The sequence below is a fragment of the Lissotriton vulgaris genome, chromosome 1_1 (genome assembly GCF_964263255.1).
Source record: "Lissotriton vulgaris chromosome 1_1, aLisVul1.2, whole genome shotgun sequence".
In the NCBI taxonomy this organism is placed as follows: Eukaryota; Metazoa; Chordata; class Amphibia; order Caudata; family Salamandridae; genus Lissotriton; species Lissotriton vulgaris.
The window spans coordinates 205,514,482-205,534,143 of record NC_141685.1 but is presented as its reverse complement, the minus strand read 5'-3'; the positions used below and the strand labels follow the sequence as shown (position 1 = coordinate 205,534,143).

Sequence of the window (19,662 nt, the reverse complement as noted above, 5' to 3'; positions counted from 1 at the left end):
ACCCTGCCACAATTATGGCGGCCAAAAGCGGTACAAAAGGGGGTGGTGATGGACGGAGCATCTGAATCAATCAAACACTCACACCCAGTCGAAAGATCTGGGTTTAATCCATCACCGTTCTTTAGCCCACTCTGCCACCCCAGTTCAGACATGGCTATATGCAAATCAGTCTGACCCTGTGCCTCATGGGAACAGTCCAGCCCGAACTGTCAAGCCATGTCTTCCCTGGACCGGAAACAAGCTTCCGAGGACCGGTTTCTGGCATTCCAGCCATCTTCAGCCCGGCTTGCTTGAATCCAGTGGCAAAGTGAGCAAGGGACTCATGTCTGAGCATACCCTGCCACACTTATGGCGGCTAAAAGCGTTACAAAAGTGGGTGGTGATGGACGGAGCATCTGAATCAATCAAACACTCACACCCAGTCAAAAGATCTGGGTTTAATCCATCACCGTTCTTTAGCCCACTCTGCCACCCCAGTTCAGACATGGCTATATGCAAATTAGTCTGACCCTGTGCCTCATGGGAACAGTCCAGCCCGAACTGCCAGTAGTTCCCTTCAGTGCCGGAGAGTACTATGGTAATGTGTGCTTTTTTGAGACCAGAAAACGTTTTTGCTCTTAGCCAATGATTTTTTGTTTTAGATGGATGAAGGCCGAGAAGCTTCCAAACCATAGCATTTTGCAAAAACCTTGACAAAACAAAACTAGAATTACCGAAAGGCTGACTGCCAACACCTGACCTATTGACTTTGCCAATGCTTGTTAAGTTGCTGTTGTTTTCTTAATGTAATAAATATTTTTTGATTTCTTAAAAAATAGGAATTAGTGATAGAAAGTAATGAACAGTCTCATTGCTTGCTGGATACAGTTTGCAGGAACTGAAGACTGTAGCATGTCAGAGGATTCTAGGTTGTACGTCTTCCGCCCCCCGCCGACCCCCCAACCCAACCTGAATATTAGTTAGCCACAACTCAGAAAGTCAGTCATTCCTAAGAGTTCTGCTGAGGATAACTTCGTCCCACCTTTGCATCTGAATTACACAGTGCTGCCTGCCATGAATCTCATATCTCTGCCCACAATTCGGTTTCCATACATACCCTGTCACTGATTGTACACATTGCTTTACTTAGGGTTCAGACAATTAGAACTATCATGAATTCGAAACCTATTCCTGGCATTAATGTTCTCAGTTTGGACCACCAATAGGTTCCTTTCGCCTTCCATCCTTTTTCCATATATCCACCCCCTGCAGTTTTCCACATATTTCCATTGTTGCACTTTGCGCTCTCCGGTCCAACAGCGACAGGTTCTCACCGTCTACAACTTCAACGCGACGACGTTACGTTATTTCTTCACTGTGCTGCTCACCATGATTTTTCAACATTTAGTTGTAACTTGATTTTCCAGGTTCCACCCAGCAGGATGTTTCCACACTCTGGCACATCAGGCACCCCTACAGTCTTCTCCACCTTAAATGCTACAAGTTACCCCAGAGCTTCTGCACCTCTGACTCCTGCGAATTCCATGCACGTGAGACATGTTCAGAAGACTCCCTTCCTGACCATCAAGGATTTTCCACCACTTTGGCCAAAATGCAGGTGGGGGTCATTCAGACGGTAAACATTGTTTACCATGCATGCGACACAACGCATGCCATTACAATGCGGTCATTACAATGACTGCGTTGTTGCATCGCATGCCATTACAACGCAAGTTGGAACAACGACTGGCTGTAGGGGTTAGAAGGTGTTGGATTTAAAATCCAACACCTTCCCTACTGTTGCACAAACTGGAGTTGAAATAGTAAATTATACTATTCCAAAGTCCAGCGCCCCCCTACAGCAAGTCGTTGTTCCGACTTGCGTTGTAATGGAATACGATGTAACAACGCAGTTGTTGTAATGACCACGTTGTAAGGGCATGCGTTGAAAAAGCATACAATGTAACGTGGCATATTCCATTCAGACACATACCCAGAGTGCAAATACAAATCTGGCTGACGAGGCATACAGAGTCGTACCCAGAATGTAATGTGCAGTTGTGGGGGGTCAATGTAAATCCATGCCAACAACCCAATGTGCACATGTATGGGGCCATGTGTGTAAATCCATACCAACAACTCAACGTGCACGTGTCAAGGGTCACATATGTAAATCCATAGTAACAAGCCAACGTGCACGTGTAGGGGTCCTGCATGTAAAGTCATACCAACAACCCAATGTGCACGTGCAGGTGGTCACGCATGTAAATTCATGCCAACAACCCAACATGCACTTGTAGGGGGTAACACATGTAAATCCCTGCCAACGCCCAACATACATGTGTAAGGGGTCATGCATGTAAATCCATGCCAACAACCCAACGTGCACGTTTAAGGGGAAACGCACGTAAATCCATGTCACAACCTAACATGCAGGTGGGGGTAATGCATGCAGATTCACACCTATGCACCAGGGGCAGGTCTGGGTATTCAGTTGTACAAACTCAAGCACGTATGTGCTTTCAGACTTATACCCATGGTACAATAGGCATATGGTGGGGATCATATAAGGGGTCACACAAGTAAATCCATGGCAACAACCCAACCTGCACATGTAAGGGGCCATTCATGTAAATCCATGCAATAACCCAATGTGCAGGTGTAGGGGGTCATGCATGTAAATCCATGCCAACAACCCAATGTGCACATGCATAGGGTCATGCATGTAAATCCATGCCAACAACCCAATGTGCACATGCATAGGGTCATGCATGTAAATCCATGCCAACAACCCAACATGCATGTGTAAGGAGTCATGCATGTAAATCCATGCCAACAACCTAACATGCACGTGTAGTGGGTCATGCATGTAAATCCATGCCAACAACCCAACGTGCACGTTTAAGGGGAAACGCATGTAAATCCATGTCAACAACCTAACATGCAGTTGGGGGTAATGCATACAAAATCACACCTATGGCACCACGTGCAGGTCTAGTTCAAGTTCAAGTTCAAGAATGTATATAGCGCACTACTCACCCAGAGGGTCTCAAGGCGCTTGGGGAGGGGGCTCATTATTTATCGAAAAGCCAGGTTTTCAGTTCTTTTCTGAAGGAGATGATGTGGTTCTGTGTAAGGCGGAGGTGAGTGGGGAGTGAGTTCTAGGTCTTGGCCGCTAAGTAGGAGAAGGATCTACCTCCCATGGTGGATCTTTGGATACGTGGAACTGCGGCGAGGCCTTGATTGGATGATCTTAGTTGGCGAGTGGGTGTGTAGAAGGATAGTCGAGTGTTGAGGCATTCGGGTCCTAGTTTGTAGAGGGCTTTGTGTGCGTGGGTGAGAAGACGGAACGTTATTCTCTTGTTGACGGGAAGCCAGTGGAGGTCTTTCAGGTGGCCGGTGATTTGATCTTGGCGAGGGATGTCCAAAATGATTCTTGCTGATGCGTTTTGGATGCGTTGGAGTTTTTTCTGTAATTTGGCTGTAATTCCGGCGTAGAGGGTGTTTCCGTAGTCTAGTCGACTCGTAACCAGTGCGTGGGTGACAGTCTTTCTTGTCTCGGCGGGGATCCAGCAGAAGATTTTTTTGAGCATACGAAGTACGTTGAAGCAGGAGGACGAGACGGCGTTGACTTGATTGGTCATCGAGAGTGAATAGTCTAGGATGAAGCCAAGGTTACGTGCATGGTCCGTAGGTATGGGTGCTTGCCCCAGATCCGAAGGCCACCAAGAGTCGTCCCAGGCAGAGGGGGATGATCCTAGGATGAGCACTTCCGTTTTGTCTGAGTTAAGTTTAAGGCGGCTGTCTTTCATCCATACGGCTACTTCTTTCATGCCTTCGTAAAGATTGGTATTGGCGGTGTTGGGGTCTTTGGTGAGAGAAAGGATCAGTTGGGTGTCGTCAGCATAGGAGTTGATGTTTAGGTTGTGTTGACGCGCGATGGAGGCGAGTGGGCTCATGTAAACGTTGAAGAGGGTGGGACTGAGTGATGATCCTTGTGGTACACCGCAGATGACTTCGGTGGCTTCTGATTTGAAGGGGGGGAGTTGGACTCTCTGAGTTCTCCTGGCTAGGAACGAGATGATCCAGTCCAAGGCTTTTTCTTTTATGCCGACGTTGCTGAGGCGTTGTATGAGTGTGCTGTGACAAACAGTGTCGAAGGCGGCGGAGTGGTCGAGTAGAATGAGGGCCACTGTTTCTCCGTTGTCCAGTAGTGTTCGGATGTCGTCTGTTGCTGCGATGAGGGCGGTTTCAGTGCTGTGTTTGGCTCGAAAGCCGGACTGTGAGGGATCGAGGGAGTTGTTGGATTCGAGGAAGGCGGCGAGTTGGCTATTGACGGCTTTCTCAATGACTTTGGCCGGGAATGGGAGGAGGGATATGTGGCTGTAGTTTTTAAGTTCGGAGGGGTCTGCTGTGGATTTCTTCAGGAGGACGCTGACTTCGGCATGTTTCCAGCTTTCGGGGAAGGTAGCAGAGATGAAGGAGCAATTGATGACATCACGGAGATGGGGTGCGATGATGGAGTCTGCTTTGTTGAAGATGTGGTGGGGACAAGGGTCGGTTGGCGAGCCAGAGTGGATGGAATTCATGAGGCAGATGGTGTCTTCAGTGGTGATTGTGTTCCATGCGCTGAGGTTGTTAGAGGGCGGTTTAGGTTCTGAGGGGGGTGGAGAGGATTGTTTGTTGGAACTGTTTTCGAAGCTGTTATGTATGTCGGCAATTTTGTTGTAGAAGAAGAAGGATAACGAATCGCAGAGGATTTGGGAGGTAGTGATGTCGTTTGAGGCAGCGGTGGGGTTGGTGAATTCTTTGACGATGTTGAATAGTTCCTTGCTGTTATGGGCGTTGTTGTCGAGTCGATTCTTGAGTGCTGATTTCTTGGTGGCTCGGATCAGCTGGTGGTGTTTACGGGTGGCTGCCTTGAAGGTGGACATGTTGTCGGTGGTCGGGTTTTTTCTCCATGTTTTCTCGAGACTGCGGCATAACTTTTTGGATTTCTTAAGGTCGTCGTTGAACCAGGGGGCTTTTTTGTTGTCTTGTTTGGTGTGATGGTTTTTCAAGGGTGCTAATTCGTCAGCGCTGTGAGTGATCCATTGTTTGAATTTGATGGTAGCTTGGTTTGGGTCCGATGAGAGGGCGGGTGGGTTTTGGTTGAGCGAGGTGACGAGTTGGTCGGAGGTGATTTTGTTCCATTTTCTTCGGGGAATAGGTTGTGGGGGGTTGTGGGTCGAGGTGGTTTTGTAGCTGAAGTGAACACAACTGTGGTCCGTCCAGTGGAGAGCTGTGGTGCGATCGAAGGAGATGTGAGGTTCCGTGACGGTTTGAACCCGTGTTTTCAACATTGTCGTAAATACATAATTTTGGTATCAGTGAACCGCAAATGATCCATTTAGCATATCCTGGTGTTTTCGCTATGCTACGAGCAAGAGTACTCCTGTTACAAACACATTTCTGATCTACCCATGGCATCCATCTTAGATCATGGCAGCCATTTTGTGTTTCTTGCCCTCACATAGACAATGGACACGCAATGACCTCTGATTACTCCATTTCGATTAAGGACACGTAGGCTTAGCCGGAGATTCACCTCTCTAGTAACACGTGCACCTTAGAACAGAACACGCTGTGGCTGCATGACTCGACAAAGGCTGCCTCCTCTGCCTGAGGCCAGTCCTGCTATACTGGTTCTCGTGTTCGTTGGCCTGATCATGATTAGGCGGCCGAAGCTGGTAGCCTTGCCCATTTACGACCCACAAACATCTCTTATCCTGCTTTTCTATCATCTGCACCTGGCTCTGCTCCTTTCCTTCTGGGCCTTTATTAGGGGGAGGTAACAAAATTTACGATGAGGCGGTCCGGCTCTTGAATGAAATGTTGACATGGGATTGTGATGGAATAGTGGGAACCCCTCTTCGTAATGTTTGACATCAGATATTATCGACGATTCCTGTGCAACGCCAAATATTTATTGTTTAGAACACAAAGGTTTTGGGAATGTACTAACATGTGAAGAATTCGCCTGAAGGCCAATATTTAGTATATAAGGAGCAACCCTTCTTGTACAAATCGAACAGGCTCCTAGATACTGCCCGTGTGTAGTTTCTGTGACTTCTGTGTCCCTGCAGTAATAAACCTTTGGTCTTTGACGCCACCATCGAGAAGCCCGTGTTTCTGTTTATTTGTGCACCGAGACAGGTAGAACTCCGGGGTCTTCGGGTGTTATCCCTGACACCTCTGGACGGAACCAAAAAGTCCAGAACTCCAATTGGCGCCCAACGTGGGGCGACGTCATTCGGTACCGGTCCAAAAGCCTGAAGAGGTCGAGAAGCTTCGTGTGAAGATTCCTGAGGGAGGCGCCCCACTTCATCGATCCCGGCATATTGCAAAAGTGGCCCGAAGTTCTCTTCCACGAGGGTTCCCGTTCAGGACGGCTGCAGTGGTCCGTTGCCTTGACCGTCGCCCTGTCTTGGACCCGAGGTGCAGTCCTTAGTACGGCGAAACGAGACGGGTTTCTCCTTGGTGACGTCTTCAGTGCCTCAGTTAAGTATTTAGTGGTTGCTAGTTGGTTACTTCGTAAGGGTTGTTAAAATCCTTTTTAGTTCTTGGTTTGGTTTGGTTTCGTAAGATTATCCCTGGTTATTCTGGTTACGATAATCTATTGGTTCAGTTTTGGGTATCGATACATTGGTTCTTTTTGGTAGGCCTAAGTTCTTGGTTCGAGTGCACATTTCTGTTTGTGTTTTGTTTGTTCTGTGTTCCGGATTACAAAATGGTAAGTCGGAAAAATTGTATGTTGTCGTGTTTTGGTTGCAACAGTGATTCCCGGTTGGAGGACTCATGTCTGGTTCCTCCGATTGGAACTCCTCTATATGATCTTTATTGTAAACATGGTGTGGGTCCTATATCTTATAATGAGGTGTGGGTCCGTTACACGGAAAAAGACGGTGTCTTTAGTTGGCCACTGCATGGTAGTTTTGAACCTGAAGTCCTTGACAATTTAGAAGTGAAATTGTTTAAGAAGAAAGCCCGGCCGGCAATGTTTGATTCTTTCCGTTACTGGCGAAAATAATCTAAACAGAGAGAAATTAAAAAGTTAAAGAAAGAACAAAAAGAACAAGAGTTGACTTTAGAACAAGCTGCTAAGCAGCTGCAAGTCAACGAGTCTGATAAGGCAATAGAGGTGGCTACTAGAGAGCGTAATTTAGCGATCGACAAGTGCTATCCTGCTTTGCCATCGAGTACGGCTAAGATAGTAGAGGACCCCGAAAGTGATCCTCTCTTATCTTACTTGTTACAGTCACCTCCACCGTATGCACAGGGTGCTACGGTTCCGCCATTACCGAATGTTCAAATGCCAGTTGCTGGACAACCTGGTATTCCTGCTCCTGCTCCCCTGAATCAAGCTCCTGTACCTCCTGTGGTCAATGTGAATGTTCCTTCGGCACCCCCTCTTCCTGGGTTGCCGGCTTCTTTGCCTATACCTGTATCACTTGTACCTGCTGTTTCACAAGCTACCTTGCCTGATACTCCTACTGTTTCTGGTCTATCTGTTCCAACTGCTACTGTGTTTTCTGCATCTGCTAGTATTATGACTCCGCTTTCTGTTCGTCGAAGAATCACTGATTCTGTCTCTAATATTCTGTCTCCCTTCTATAAAACTTTGATTAAGACTCCTGCCTCTGAGTCTGTACAGAGACGTAGTCAGCTTCCAAGTACTGAGGAACGGGGAATCTTAGATTCCACGGCTCTCAGGTGGATTTCGAAGAGTAGGAGATATAGTACGAGAGATGTACTATATACATTTATGCAGTGGAATGAACCAACGCAACGATATGCGTTTGACGAGATGTGCTCTCTTTTACGTGAGGAACTAGAAGAAGATGACTCTGAATCGAATTTAGAAGACTTAATTAAGGTTCAGAAAGAGTTTGCTGCAGGTATGATAGTAGGTCAAAATATAAAAGAAGCGATGGAACTGATTTTAAGTTATAGGAATGATCCATCTCTTTGTTCACCGAGAGATTTAGAAAGGCAGAGTACGAAGCAGAATCGCCAATATCCAATGAGCGAGGTTCCTCCAATTTGGCGCGAAGCTGTGCAAGCTGATGCGAATCTTGGTATTGCTGCCGCTCCGGCGCAATTCCAGAGAGTGTGGATACACATTCCGTGGAAGCGAGCCGAAGTGTTAGCAGTGAAGCAGGCCTTGCCAGATCCGCGTAAGAATCCTGCTGGATACTACAAGGAATTGGCACAGATAGTTGAGGCTTGTGTGATGAATCTAGCGGACATTGACATGTTATTTGGGAATGTAGTTCCGCAACCAATTTGGGCTAAGATACGTAAAGAGAATCATCCAGTTGCCCTCGGTGGTGATTGGGCAGCTATCATAGCGGGGGATGGTCAGCAAATAGGTGGTTCCAAACCCGAACCTCTAATTGCTAATCTTCCAGGTAGGATAATTGAATTAATGAAGACTCTGATGCCAGCATTGCGTGTTAACTGGGACAAGTTGTCCGCATGCAGGCAGAAAAAAGACGAAAGTGTCTCCGACTTTTTCACGAGGTTCGAAGAGACTTTTGTAGATCACAGTGGTCAGGATATGAGCACAGAAGGAGGACAGAGGTTGTTTGTCGATAAGTTTGTACACAATTTGCTACCAGAGCTCTGCAATAAATTGAAAGATTCCGAGAGTGCGTGGGCTGTCTCTACAAATGCGCAAATACTTGCAACTGCACAGTATTATGAAAATAGGGATAAAGAGGAGAAAGAGAAATCAGATAAGAAAACGAAAGATTTAAAGACTAAAGTTCTTTTGCAACAGGCATATCCGCCTCGCATGAATCAGACTAATACACAGCAAGGGTCATATCAAAGGACAGATTATAGTTCACCGAGGCCTCAATATCAGTGGAACCAGTGTGCCTACTGTAAGAAAGAGGGTCACTATAAAAATGACTGTCCGATCTTAGCGCAAAATAATGCTGCAGCAGCTCAGAGAGGTTGTGGTGGTTCCATGCAGAATTCTAGGGGTTGAGGACGAGGTGCTATGCCTCCACAAACGAATGATCGCCCTTCTAATCACTTTGATCAACGAAATGGACAGTCTGCCCAACAAAATAGATCTCAACAGTATCATGTTGAGGATTATTGTGAAGTGGATGAGGGATTTCAACAGAATGGGTACTAGGACAGCCATGGACAGAGAGAGGGAGTAGTATCAGTTCCAGTGGATCAGAGTGGGCCTTATGTCGCAGTAGCAACATCAGGTGTAGTCGAACCGTTTCTGTTGGATACTGGTGCCGCAAAAAGTTCTATCATTCATGCGAAACTCCCTGGCGCACCTTTGTCCGGCTTAACAAATGTTTCTGTAGGTTTTTCAGGCGCCCCTGTTTACAACCCCGTATCTGGTTCTTTGTCTATTTCTGTTGGACCGTGTCAATTAAAGCACCCCTGATTTTGACAACAGGTTGTAATGAAAATCTGCTTGGTTTAGACTTGTTAAAACGCCTATATGCGACATTGTACTGTTCTCCGTCAGGAGTACAGCTTACGTTAGGTAAAAGAATCATCTCTCCGATGTACTTGTCAATGGATGCACTCCCGCCAGAGCTGCGTTCACTCCCTGATACTCTTTGGGCGACTGGTCCTAACGATGTAGGCCTTTTGGAAATTCCACCATATGTAGTAACTTTGAAAGCAAATGTCAAATTTCCACGAATTCCTCAATACAAGATTTCTAGTGAAGGTGAACGTGCACTTTTATTGATTGTGCAAGATTTGATTAAGAAAGGTGTGGTTGAAGAAACTAGAGGAAATGTCTGTAACAGTCCTGTATTACCGATTTTGAAACGTACTGATCCTTCAAAGCCTCCAGTTTATAGGTTTGTTATCGATCTCCGAGAGGTTAATAAAATTGTGGTTCCGCAGTTTCCTGTGGTTCCAGACATTACTGCATTGTTAACATTGATTCCTGCTACAGTCACATGGTTTTCAGTTATCGACTTGAAGAATGCCTTTTTCAGCATTCCGATAGCCGAAGAAAGCAGGGATATTTTCGGCTTCTCTTTAGGAGGTCGAAGTTTCAGGTTCAAACGTGCTCCACAAGGCTATTGTGAGAGTCCGTCCATTTATAGTCAGGCATTAAAAAGTCAGTTAGATTCCTTTGTAGTTCCTCCTGGTTCTGCACTAGTGCAGTATGTAGATGATCTTCTGGTGGCTGCCGATGACAAGGAAACTTGCAAAGCAGCTACAATTTCGTTATTGCATCATTTGTCTAATTTGAATCATAAGGTGTCACCTTCAAAAATGCAATACTGCTGCCTAGAAGTGACCTACCTAGGTCATCTCTTGTCAAAGGAAGGAAGGAAGTTGGCCCCAGAGAGAATAAAAGCAATTACGCAGATGAGTGTTCCCCGCACACAGAGAGAAGTACGTGCCTTTTTAGGTATTACCTCGTACTGTAGGCAGTGGATCCCAAATTTTTCTCTTTTAGCAAAATCATTGGTAGCTTTGACTGGGAAAGGTGTTCCGAGTCCGGTGCCATGGTCTGCTGAATGTCAGGAGAGTTTTTCTGAATTACGAAAAGCATTATGTTCAGCTCCTGTATTGGGTACACCCGATTACAGTAAGCCATTCACGCTCTATGTTCACGAGAGAGAAGGCTGCGCGTTGAGTGTTCTGACACAGAGATTTGGTGATAAACAACGCCCTTGCGCGTATTTTTCATCAACATTAGACCCGGTAGCTAGAGCATTACCTAGTTGTTTGAGAGCTACAGCGGCAGCTGCGGCTTCCATTCGACAATCTGCTGGTTTGGTGATGAACAACATGCTAGTGGTCATGGTTCCTCATGCTGTGGATACACTCATGAACCGAACTAAGACGAAACATCTTACCAGCGCTAGATTATCAGGCTATGAGCTGACATTGCTAGCTAGTCATATTCAAATCAAAAGATGCAATGTATTGAATCCAGCAACATTGTTGCCGACTAATCAAGAGTCGAGTGATTCCGAACCTCATGATTGCTGTTTCAGAACCGAGGAGGAGACAAAAGGACGAATTGATCTAAAAGACACTCCTTTGTCAGATCCAGATGGCACGTTGTATGTTGATGGGTCATGTTTTAAATTGGAGAATGGTGATGTGACTGCTGCTTACGCAGTAACGACTTTGAGGACGATTGTGGAGACTGCAAGAGTGAGTCAGAATTCTGCCCAAGCTGCAGAATTAATCGCTCTAACAAGAGCGTGTGTTTTAGCAAAGGGAAAGAGAGTGAATGTGTTCACAGATAGTCAGTACGCGTTTGGCGTGGCCCATAGTTTTGGCCGTTTGTGGAAAGAAAGAGGTTTCATTACGTCCCATGGGACTAAGATTCAACATGGTCAGCTAGTTAACGACTTGTTGGAATCTCTAACCTTGCCGACTGAAGTTGCGATTGTGAAATGCAGTGCTCATAAAGCAATCACGGATGATGTTGGTCGGGGGAATGCTTTTGCTGATGAGACCGCTAAACAGACAGCTAGAAATATGATGAGTAGAATGTATGTTGCAACGTCTGCAAGATGGATTTCCGAGTCTGGAATGTGTGAGGACACAGTGGAAAGTGTGAAAGAAATTCAGAAAGAAGCGACTGAGGAAGAAAAGCTTGCATGGAAAGAGAGTACGGGTAAATTGGACTCGAGTGGATGTTGGATTGATTTGTCGGAACAGCAGCGTTGGATGTTGCCCGATGCGTACGTGCTTGCAGTGGTGACGATGGCACATGGAACAGCACACATTAGTTCTAAAGGGATTTGTAAGATGTTAGCTCCAGTCTGGAAGAATGATGGGATTAGTAAGTGTGCAGAGAGAGTGGTGAAAAATTGTATGGTATGCCTGATGCATAATACTGGCAAGGGAGTCCCAACACCTGCTGGTCACTTCGCTCCTCCTTCCTGCCCCTTTGAAGTGATTCAGCTAGATTTCATTCACATGGATCGTTGCAATAACCTAAAATAAGTCCTGGTGGTAGTTTGTGCTTTCTCCAGATGGATCGAAGCATATCCACTAAAGGACAACACTGCCCTATCAACTGCCAAAATACTTCTCAAAGAATACTTCCCTAGGTATGGAATGCCACGGATTGTATGGTCAGATAACGGAAGTGAGTTTGTAGGGAAAGTTATGCAGAGTGTGTGTGCCGGTTTAGGAATTAAGCAAAAATTTCACAGTGCAAACCATCCCCAGTCTGCTGGTTTAGTTGAGGGTTACAATGGCACCCTCAAACTAAAACTCGCTAAAATACAGGCATCCACGGGTTTATCCTGGCCAGATGCACTACCCTTGGCTTTATTATCAACGAGAGCGACTGTACATTCTAGAGTAGGGCTTAGTCCTTATGAAATAGTCTTTGGTCGTCCCGCTAACGTTTGGGGAGTGCCTAGGCCAAGAGAATTTTGTTTTCTGGAATATCCAATGTTGATTGACTACCTTTACGACTTGACTGCTAAATTGAGTCTTATTCACCAACAGGTTTTCGATGCATTGCCAAAACCACCGGAGAGTCCAGGTCATCAGCTGAAACCAGGAGACCACGTTGTCGTGCGCAACTTTGCCAGGACGAAGAACCTTCAGCCCAGATTTGTCGGCCCCTATCAAGTGCTGCTAGCGACGAGAACTGCTGTTCGTGTGGCCGGACGCAAAAACTGGATACACACGACGCACGTCAAACGTGTGCCCCTGCCGCTTCCTTATGATACTTGGGTGAAGAAGGGAATTGGTGCCTCTGAGTTTGAACGGACACCCAAGTTTATCCCTTTCAGTGATGCCGAATTGATAACTGACACATCGAACTCTGGCTCTCCTCCTGAAACTACTTCTCTGACTCCTGAACACTTACCCTCTGCATCAGAAGAAACTCTGCCTCCTGCGAACTTGAACATTGCAACCTCTACTGAAAATACATTGTTTCCAGATCAAACAGCTCCTGCAAAACTGAGATACAATTTACGGTCTCGTAATATGGACAAATAAAGCAGGAAACTGCCTATTGTGATATTTGAATTTTGACACTTTTGCCCTCAGCCAGGAAGTTTGCTATTGTTTTATTGTTTTTAATTGCCTTGCCGTCTGGGTAGCCGTAGGGTCGTGGCTGTGTGCCTAGTTGAATCTGCGGGGGTCAGACACAAGGTCGATCTTTCTGTTAGTTCTGGGAACTCCCAGGGCTGATAGAGGCATTTTCATCTACGTACACATCATCAGTGGTCGCGAGCGGATTGTAGAAGATGGAGCTTCCTGCGCTGCAACGAGAAAATGTGATTTATGTTCGCAGAAACAGACTTTACAGAATTCTCCACAGCAAATGTTTTCTGATGCAATGTGCTATTACATTTTTAATTGTTTTGATAACGTTGGTGGGTGGAATCGTCTTTGGTGTGAATTTGATTTTTATGCCGGTAACTACAGTACCTCCCCTTGATCCTGCTACTTCTACTGTTTCTTCTATGCACTCTTTTCACTCGTTTCCTGAACATGAGCAAGTTCGACGCTCAGAATTCATCAATAACACTTTCGTACAGCTCTTGCACCAACACCAACTGGTAGTTAACACTGCTGGGTGTGTGGCTTGATACCCCACACTATGGATAAAGGCATTCCCTATCTGGTGTTGCCTTTTAGCTATAATGGATCATTTCAGGCCCTTCAGACCATTTTTGCTTATGCCCTTGAAACCTATCCTCCGCGTCCACCACGTTCCACTAAATATAACTCTGCCAACAAAGCTTTAGTCCAGGGAATTATTGACATGATCAAGGACGTCAATAATACTCCATCTTACCCTAGAGATGAGTTACGGGTATATTTGAGTTGGAATTCTTCAGAGTATCGCCTTAGTTTGGGAGAAAGCAAGCGTAAAAGCTCAACTCCAATCTGGGTTGTGCCTCACCGAGGTCAGGTCTGTTTGCAAGGAAATGGGAGAAATCCGAGAGCTCAGCTAGGGAGGAGTGAGTGCGTTGAGACTTACGTGTTTCCGTCTAACTCTTCCCCTGCTTTTCTTACTGCTAGGGGTACCTACTTCATCTGTCAAGACAGAGCGTATACATGGTTGCCTGCTGACTTTTCAGGTTCATGTTATATTGCTCGATTGTTGCCTCCGACATACACTGCTTCATCTGATTATCACAAGACCAGAGTAGCAAGAGGTGTTTTCAGCAAGGAAGATACCGCTGGTCAGGAAGCTGGAGACTTCTTCAAAGGTTTCCTTCCGTTCTGGGGGCCTATGGCCAATAGTAGAAACATACGTCAGCTAACACGGGTAGTTGAATCTACTATTACCGAAACTGCTGGTGCCCTTAGCAACTTGACGGCTGAGCTTCAGGCGGATAGACTCATGACGTTGCAGAACCGTATGGTTCTAGACGTGATACTTGCAGATCGAGGTGGGGTATGCAGAATGATCCAATCGAGCTGCTGTGTTTTTATTCCCAATAATGCTCCAACTGTCTATGAGGCGATCTCTAAGCTACACAAGATTTCCGACTCTATACACGTAGACAAGGGAAACTGGTCCTTCATGGAGTGGTTTTGGACTCTGATATCAGCGTGGGGATGGAAGGTTCTGATGGTCATTGGTGTCATCTTAGTATTCCTGTTCTCGTGTTGCCTGATTATCCAGTGTGGTCCAGCTCTGTGTAGTCTTTGTGCTGCAACCTGTTTTAGAAAACCACCTGCGTTTGGAGAAAAGGCGCGAGAGAGGATGATGATACAACAGCATGTCACTGACCTGATGAGCATAGAACTAGATTCTGACATAGACTGAGTAATTGCCTATGTAAGGGCAAAAGGAGGGTCTGAGGTTCCGTGACGGTTTGAACCCGTGTTTTCAACATTGTCGTAAATACATAATTTTGGTATCAGTGAACCGCAAATGATCCATTTAGCATATCCTGGTGTTTTCGCTATGCTACGAGCAAGAGTACTCCTGTTACAAACACATTTCTGATCTACCCATGGCATCCATCTTAGATCATGGCAGCCATTTTGTGTTTCTTGCCCTCACATAGACAATGGACACGCAATGACCTCTGATTACTCCATTTCGATTAAGGACACGTAGGCTTAGCCGGAGATTCACCTCTCTAGTAACACGTGCACCTTAGAACAGAACACGCTGTGGCTGCATGACTCGACAAAGGCTGCCTCCTCTGCCTGAGGCCAGTCCTGCTATACTGGTTCTCGTGTTCGTTGGCCTGATCATGATTAGGCGGCCGAAGCTGGTAGCCTTGCCCATTTACGACCCACAAACATCTCTTATCCTGCTTTTCTATCATCTGCACCTGGCTCTGCTCCTTTCCTTCTGGGCCTTTATTAGGGGGAGGTAACTAAATTTACGATGAGGCGGTCCGGCTCTTGAATGAAATGTTGACATGGGATTGTGATGGAATAGTGGGAACCCCTCTTCGTAATGTTTGACATCAGATATTATCGACGATTCCTGTGCAACGCCAAATATTTATTGTTTAGAACACAAAGGTTTTGGGAATGTACTAACATGTGAAGAATTCGCCTGAAGGCCAATATTTAGTATATAAGGAGCAACCCTTCTTGTACAAATCGAACAGGCTCCTAGATACTGCCCGTGTGTAGTTTCTGTGACTTCTGTGTCCCTGCAGTAATAAACCTTTGGTCTTTGACGCCACCATCGAGAAGCCCGTGTTTCTGTTTATTTGTGCACCGAGACAGGTAGAACTCTGGGGTCTTCGGGTGTTATCCCTGACACCTCTGGACGGAACCAAAAAGTCCAGAACTCCAGATGTGTTTGCTGGAGGTGAAGATTGGGTCGAGCGTATGTCCGGCTACATTGGTGGGGGGGTCAACAAGTTGTTTGAGGCTGAGATTGGCCAGGTTGTCGAGAAGGGTGGTGGTGTTACTGTCGTTTTTCTTGGCCAGGTGGAAGTTAAAGTCTCCAAATAGAATGTAGTTCTCGGATGCAAGGGCATGTGGACTGATGAAGTCAGTGATGTCTTCGCTGAATTGTTTACGGGTTCCTGGAGGCCTGTAGATGAGGGTGCTTCTGAGTGTGGTACTAGGGTCGGTGTGGACCTGGAAGTGAAGGTGTTCGGTGGCTGTGAGGTTATCGTTGGAGCTGGTCGTGATTTTGATGGTGTTCTTATGGACGATGGCGATGCCTCCTCCTGTTTGGTTGGTGCGGTCTTTTCGGATAATTTTGTAGTTGTCCGGGATGGCTATGGCGATATCGGGTGTTGATGATGCGTTCATCCATGTTTCAGTTAGGAAGGCGACGTCCAGTGATGTAGTGTCGAGTAGAACCCAGAGTTCGGTGGCGTGCTTGTGGACCGAGCGGATGTTCAGCAGGATGCACTTCAGGTGGTTAGTGTCGGAGCTGAGTTTGGGGTTAGTGGGTGTGGTTTGTTCTTGATGCTGGTAAATTTGCAGTAGTGGCAGGCGAAGGGCCCATGGGTGAGTCCTGGGGCAGCTACGCAGCATAGAGGTGTGCGTCCGGGGTTAAGGGCTAGGAGGCTGGCGGCGTCATATGTTATGCTGGAGGAGTGCGCTTTGCGGGGATTGAGTTGTGCAAACTCATGCACATATGTACTTTCAGACTCATACCCATGGTACAATAGGCGTATGGTGGGGATCATGTATTCAAAAATCAAAATGGGGGAGAATGGACCACTTGTCTTGTGTAACCAAGGTCTTAGTTAACGTGGGAGACCAATGTTGTAAAAAAACCCTAATATACTAGTAATTTGGTCTATATATGCACGTTTCCACATCACAAATCTCAGGAATAAAAAATACACGAGATATGACGTATGGAATTTTATTTCACACACCTGAGCACGAGCACGCCCTCTTTTTATTCTTGGCCACTACTGACAAACCAGTTCGTCTTCCTCCATGCGGAGGTCAGCATATTGACAAAGGAAAAGACCTGATGAACCTGCTGCTACGGTACACTGAGGCGGAGAATCAACATATACCGCCCGTCGCCTGTGTACGTATATGAGGGTTTTTTACAATGATGGTCTCCCATGTTAACTAAGACCCTGGTTACACAGGACAAGTGGTCCATTCTCCCCCCATTTTGATTTTTGTACTAACCATTGGAAGCCGAATGGATCACAGCTTATCCTTCTCTCTTCATTAATGTTTTGAGATCATGTATTCAGACACGTCCCGGGGCCAACTAAGCAGGTGTGGGAGACCAGGCATGCAGAAGAACGGCCAAAACACAACATACAGGTGTGGGCGGTCATGCTTGCATACTCATGCTCATGGCACAAGATGCATGCACAGAGGTAATGCACACAGATTCATGGTCATGGCACTCCATGCAAGCGGGCCTTAGGCATGCAAACTCACCGTGCTGGCTGTTATAGACGTAAAGCACCTTGGTCATCTCGATGGAGCTCTTCCCGGTGCAGAAGAAGACTCCCACCAGCTCCATGCGGGTAAGACCCAATGTTCGGACTCCAGTCCCTTCCTGAGTGGTGGTGAATCGATGAGGTGGGGATGTGCGGACGATCTGGTTGTCCCGCTCGATCTGTAGACGCATGTCCTTTCCATCCCGCTCACCCGTCACACACCTCAGGTAGGTGTCATGTGATGGTGGTGCAGGCGTATGAGAAATGAGCACGACGTCTAACACAGCACCTGGTGAGGAAGTTACATAAAGAGAATGATTGAAGGATACATCCAGCACAGACTCCATATGTAAGATACGGCCAACCACCAGAGACTTCATTCACTCCCTCATGGAAGACACATCCATCCACCACAGACTCCATATGGACAATACGGCCAACCACCAGAGACTTCATTCACTCCCTTATGGAAGACACATCCATCCACCACAGGCTCCATATGAAAAATACAGCCAACCACCAGAGACTTCATTCACTCCCTTGTGGAGACACATCCACCCACTACAGACTCCATATGAACAATACAGCCAACCACCAGAGACTTCATTCACTCCCTTGTGGAGACACACCCATCCACCACAGACTCCATATGGACGATACGAACAACCACAAGAGACTTCATTCACTCCCTTGTGGAGACACATCCATCCACCACAGACTCCATATGGACGATACGGCCAACCACCAGAGACTTCATTCACTCCCTTGTGGAGACACATCCATCCACCACAGACTCCATATGGATGATACGGCCAACCACCAGAGACTTCATTCACACCCTTGTGGAGACATCCATCCACCGCAGACTGTGTATGGACGATACGGCCAAACACCAGAGATTATATTCATTTCCATATATATGATACGGCCAAGCACCAGACACTCCATTCAACTCTGTTTGAAAAACACAGTCAACCATCAGAGACTCCATCCACTTCCATATGGAAGACGCCACCAACCACCAGAGACTCCATCCACTTCCATATGGAAGACGCCACCAACCACCAGAGACTCCATCCACTTCCATATGGAAAACATGAGGAATAACGAGAAGATCCACTCACTTACATATTGAAGACACAGCCAACCACCAGAGACTCTGCTCAACTCCATATGGAAGACATGGTCAACAACCGGAGACTCTATTCCTTCCAGATAAAATAACAACATATCCATATTAATATTAGCCCTGTCACTATTTTTGAACCTAACTAAACAACACCTTTAGGTATTTTCTATACTAATGCCAACACACATCCCTAACACGGCACCTCAATCCATAATCAAAAGCACATATATACGAACCAAGCACCGGTCGAGTATATCTTAGATGCACACTTGTGCAAACAGTGCAGTGCATTAAATGATGCGAGTGAAAAAATTTGAGAAACACACTGTGTAGAAGACGTCAATGAAACAATTAAGAAAAGTTTTTAATTATCAACATATGCTTCCGTTTAATTAATAGAAAGTATTCGGTCCAAGGGAATAGATGTCGATGTTTCGACCCTTGTGTAGTTATTTATGGACCGCATCAGGGCACTGAGAAGTGCCAGAAACAACACCAGTTGTACTTATGCTGCCAATAAAAAGGGATTACCAGCAGTCTAAGAGCAAACAGGTCTCCTCCACTAATGTCTGGTTCCAACAAATTGTCTGAAGTAATCGCTGGATGTAGATCACCCATTAAAGAGTTACCAGAATCAGATGCTCTGTCCACCAAATAGTATTCTTGATTTGTTGTCCTTTGGGTTTCACATCAAATTAATTACTTCTACTGCATTTCCAGCACTTGTTTTCCACAAGTGACTTCATGCCCATGATTCTGGGGCTGTGGACCCCAATGAGATAGGAACAAAAAAGACTGAAAAGCGAATCCTGAGGAACCACTGTTGGGACCGTCTGTCTACCCAACCCAGTTTCCCTTTGGATGACAGGGTGATCCTCTTGTGTGGGATATCATGGTAAAAAGAAATCTGTCTGAGGTTCATCGGCATATTTCGGGCCTCCCCACTTTTGATGGAAAGTCACAGGATCAGAGCTCATCAACCACGGAGGCACCACACAACCTGAAGACACCTGAGACCTTCAGACACCACTGCAAGCAGCTAAAGTGAGAGCCTGCGGTTGCCCCGATGAATAGCAAACGCACAGAGAATGGTTAGCAGACATATTTAAAAAGCTGGCAAGCTGGCATCTGGATAGCGGTCATGCCCTTCTCTGTGGCTTCCCAGAATCCGCACTGGCACCCCTC

The 19,662-nt window shown here is 46.3% G+C and overlaps 1 protein-coding gene across 1 annotated transcript in view; it reads right to left on the bottom strand.

The window, feature by feature from the left end:
* The window catches only part of TIE1 (tyrosine kinase with immunoglobulin like and EGF like domains 1), a 242,227-nt gene that overhangs the window by 177,992 nt on the left and 44,573 nt on the right, over positions 1-19,662 (bottom strand). Inside the window, exon 2 of the mRNA XM_086952186.1 lies at positions 17,347-17,637. Within this exon, the coding sequence (XP_086808312.1) occupies positions 17,347-17,637 (291 nt within the window). The remainder of the gene's footprint in view (positions 1-17,346; positions 17,638-19,662) is intronic.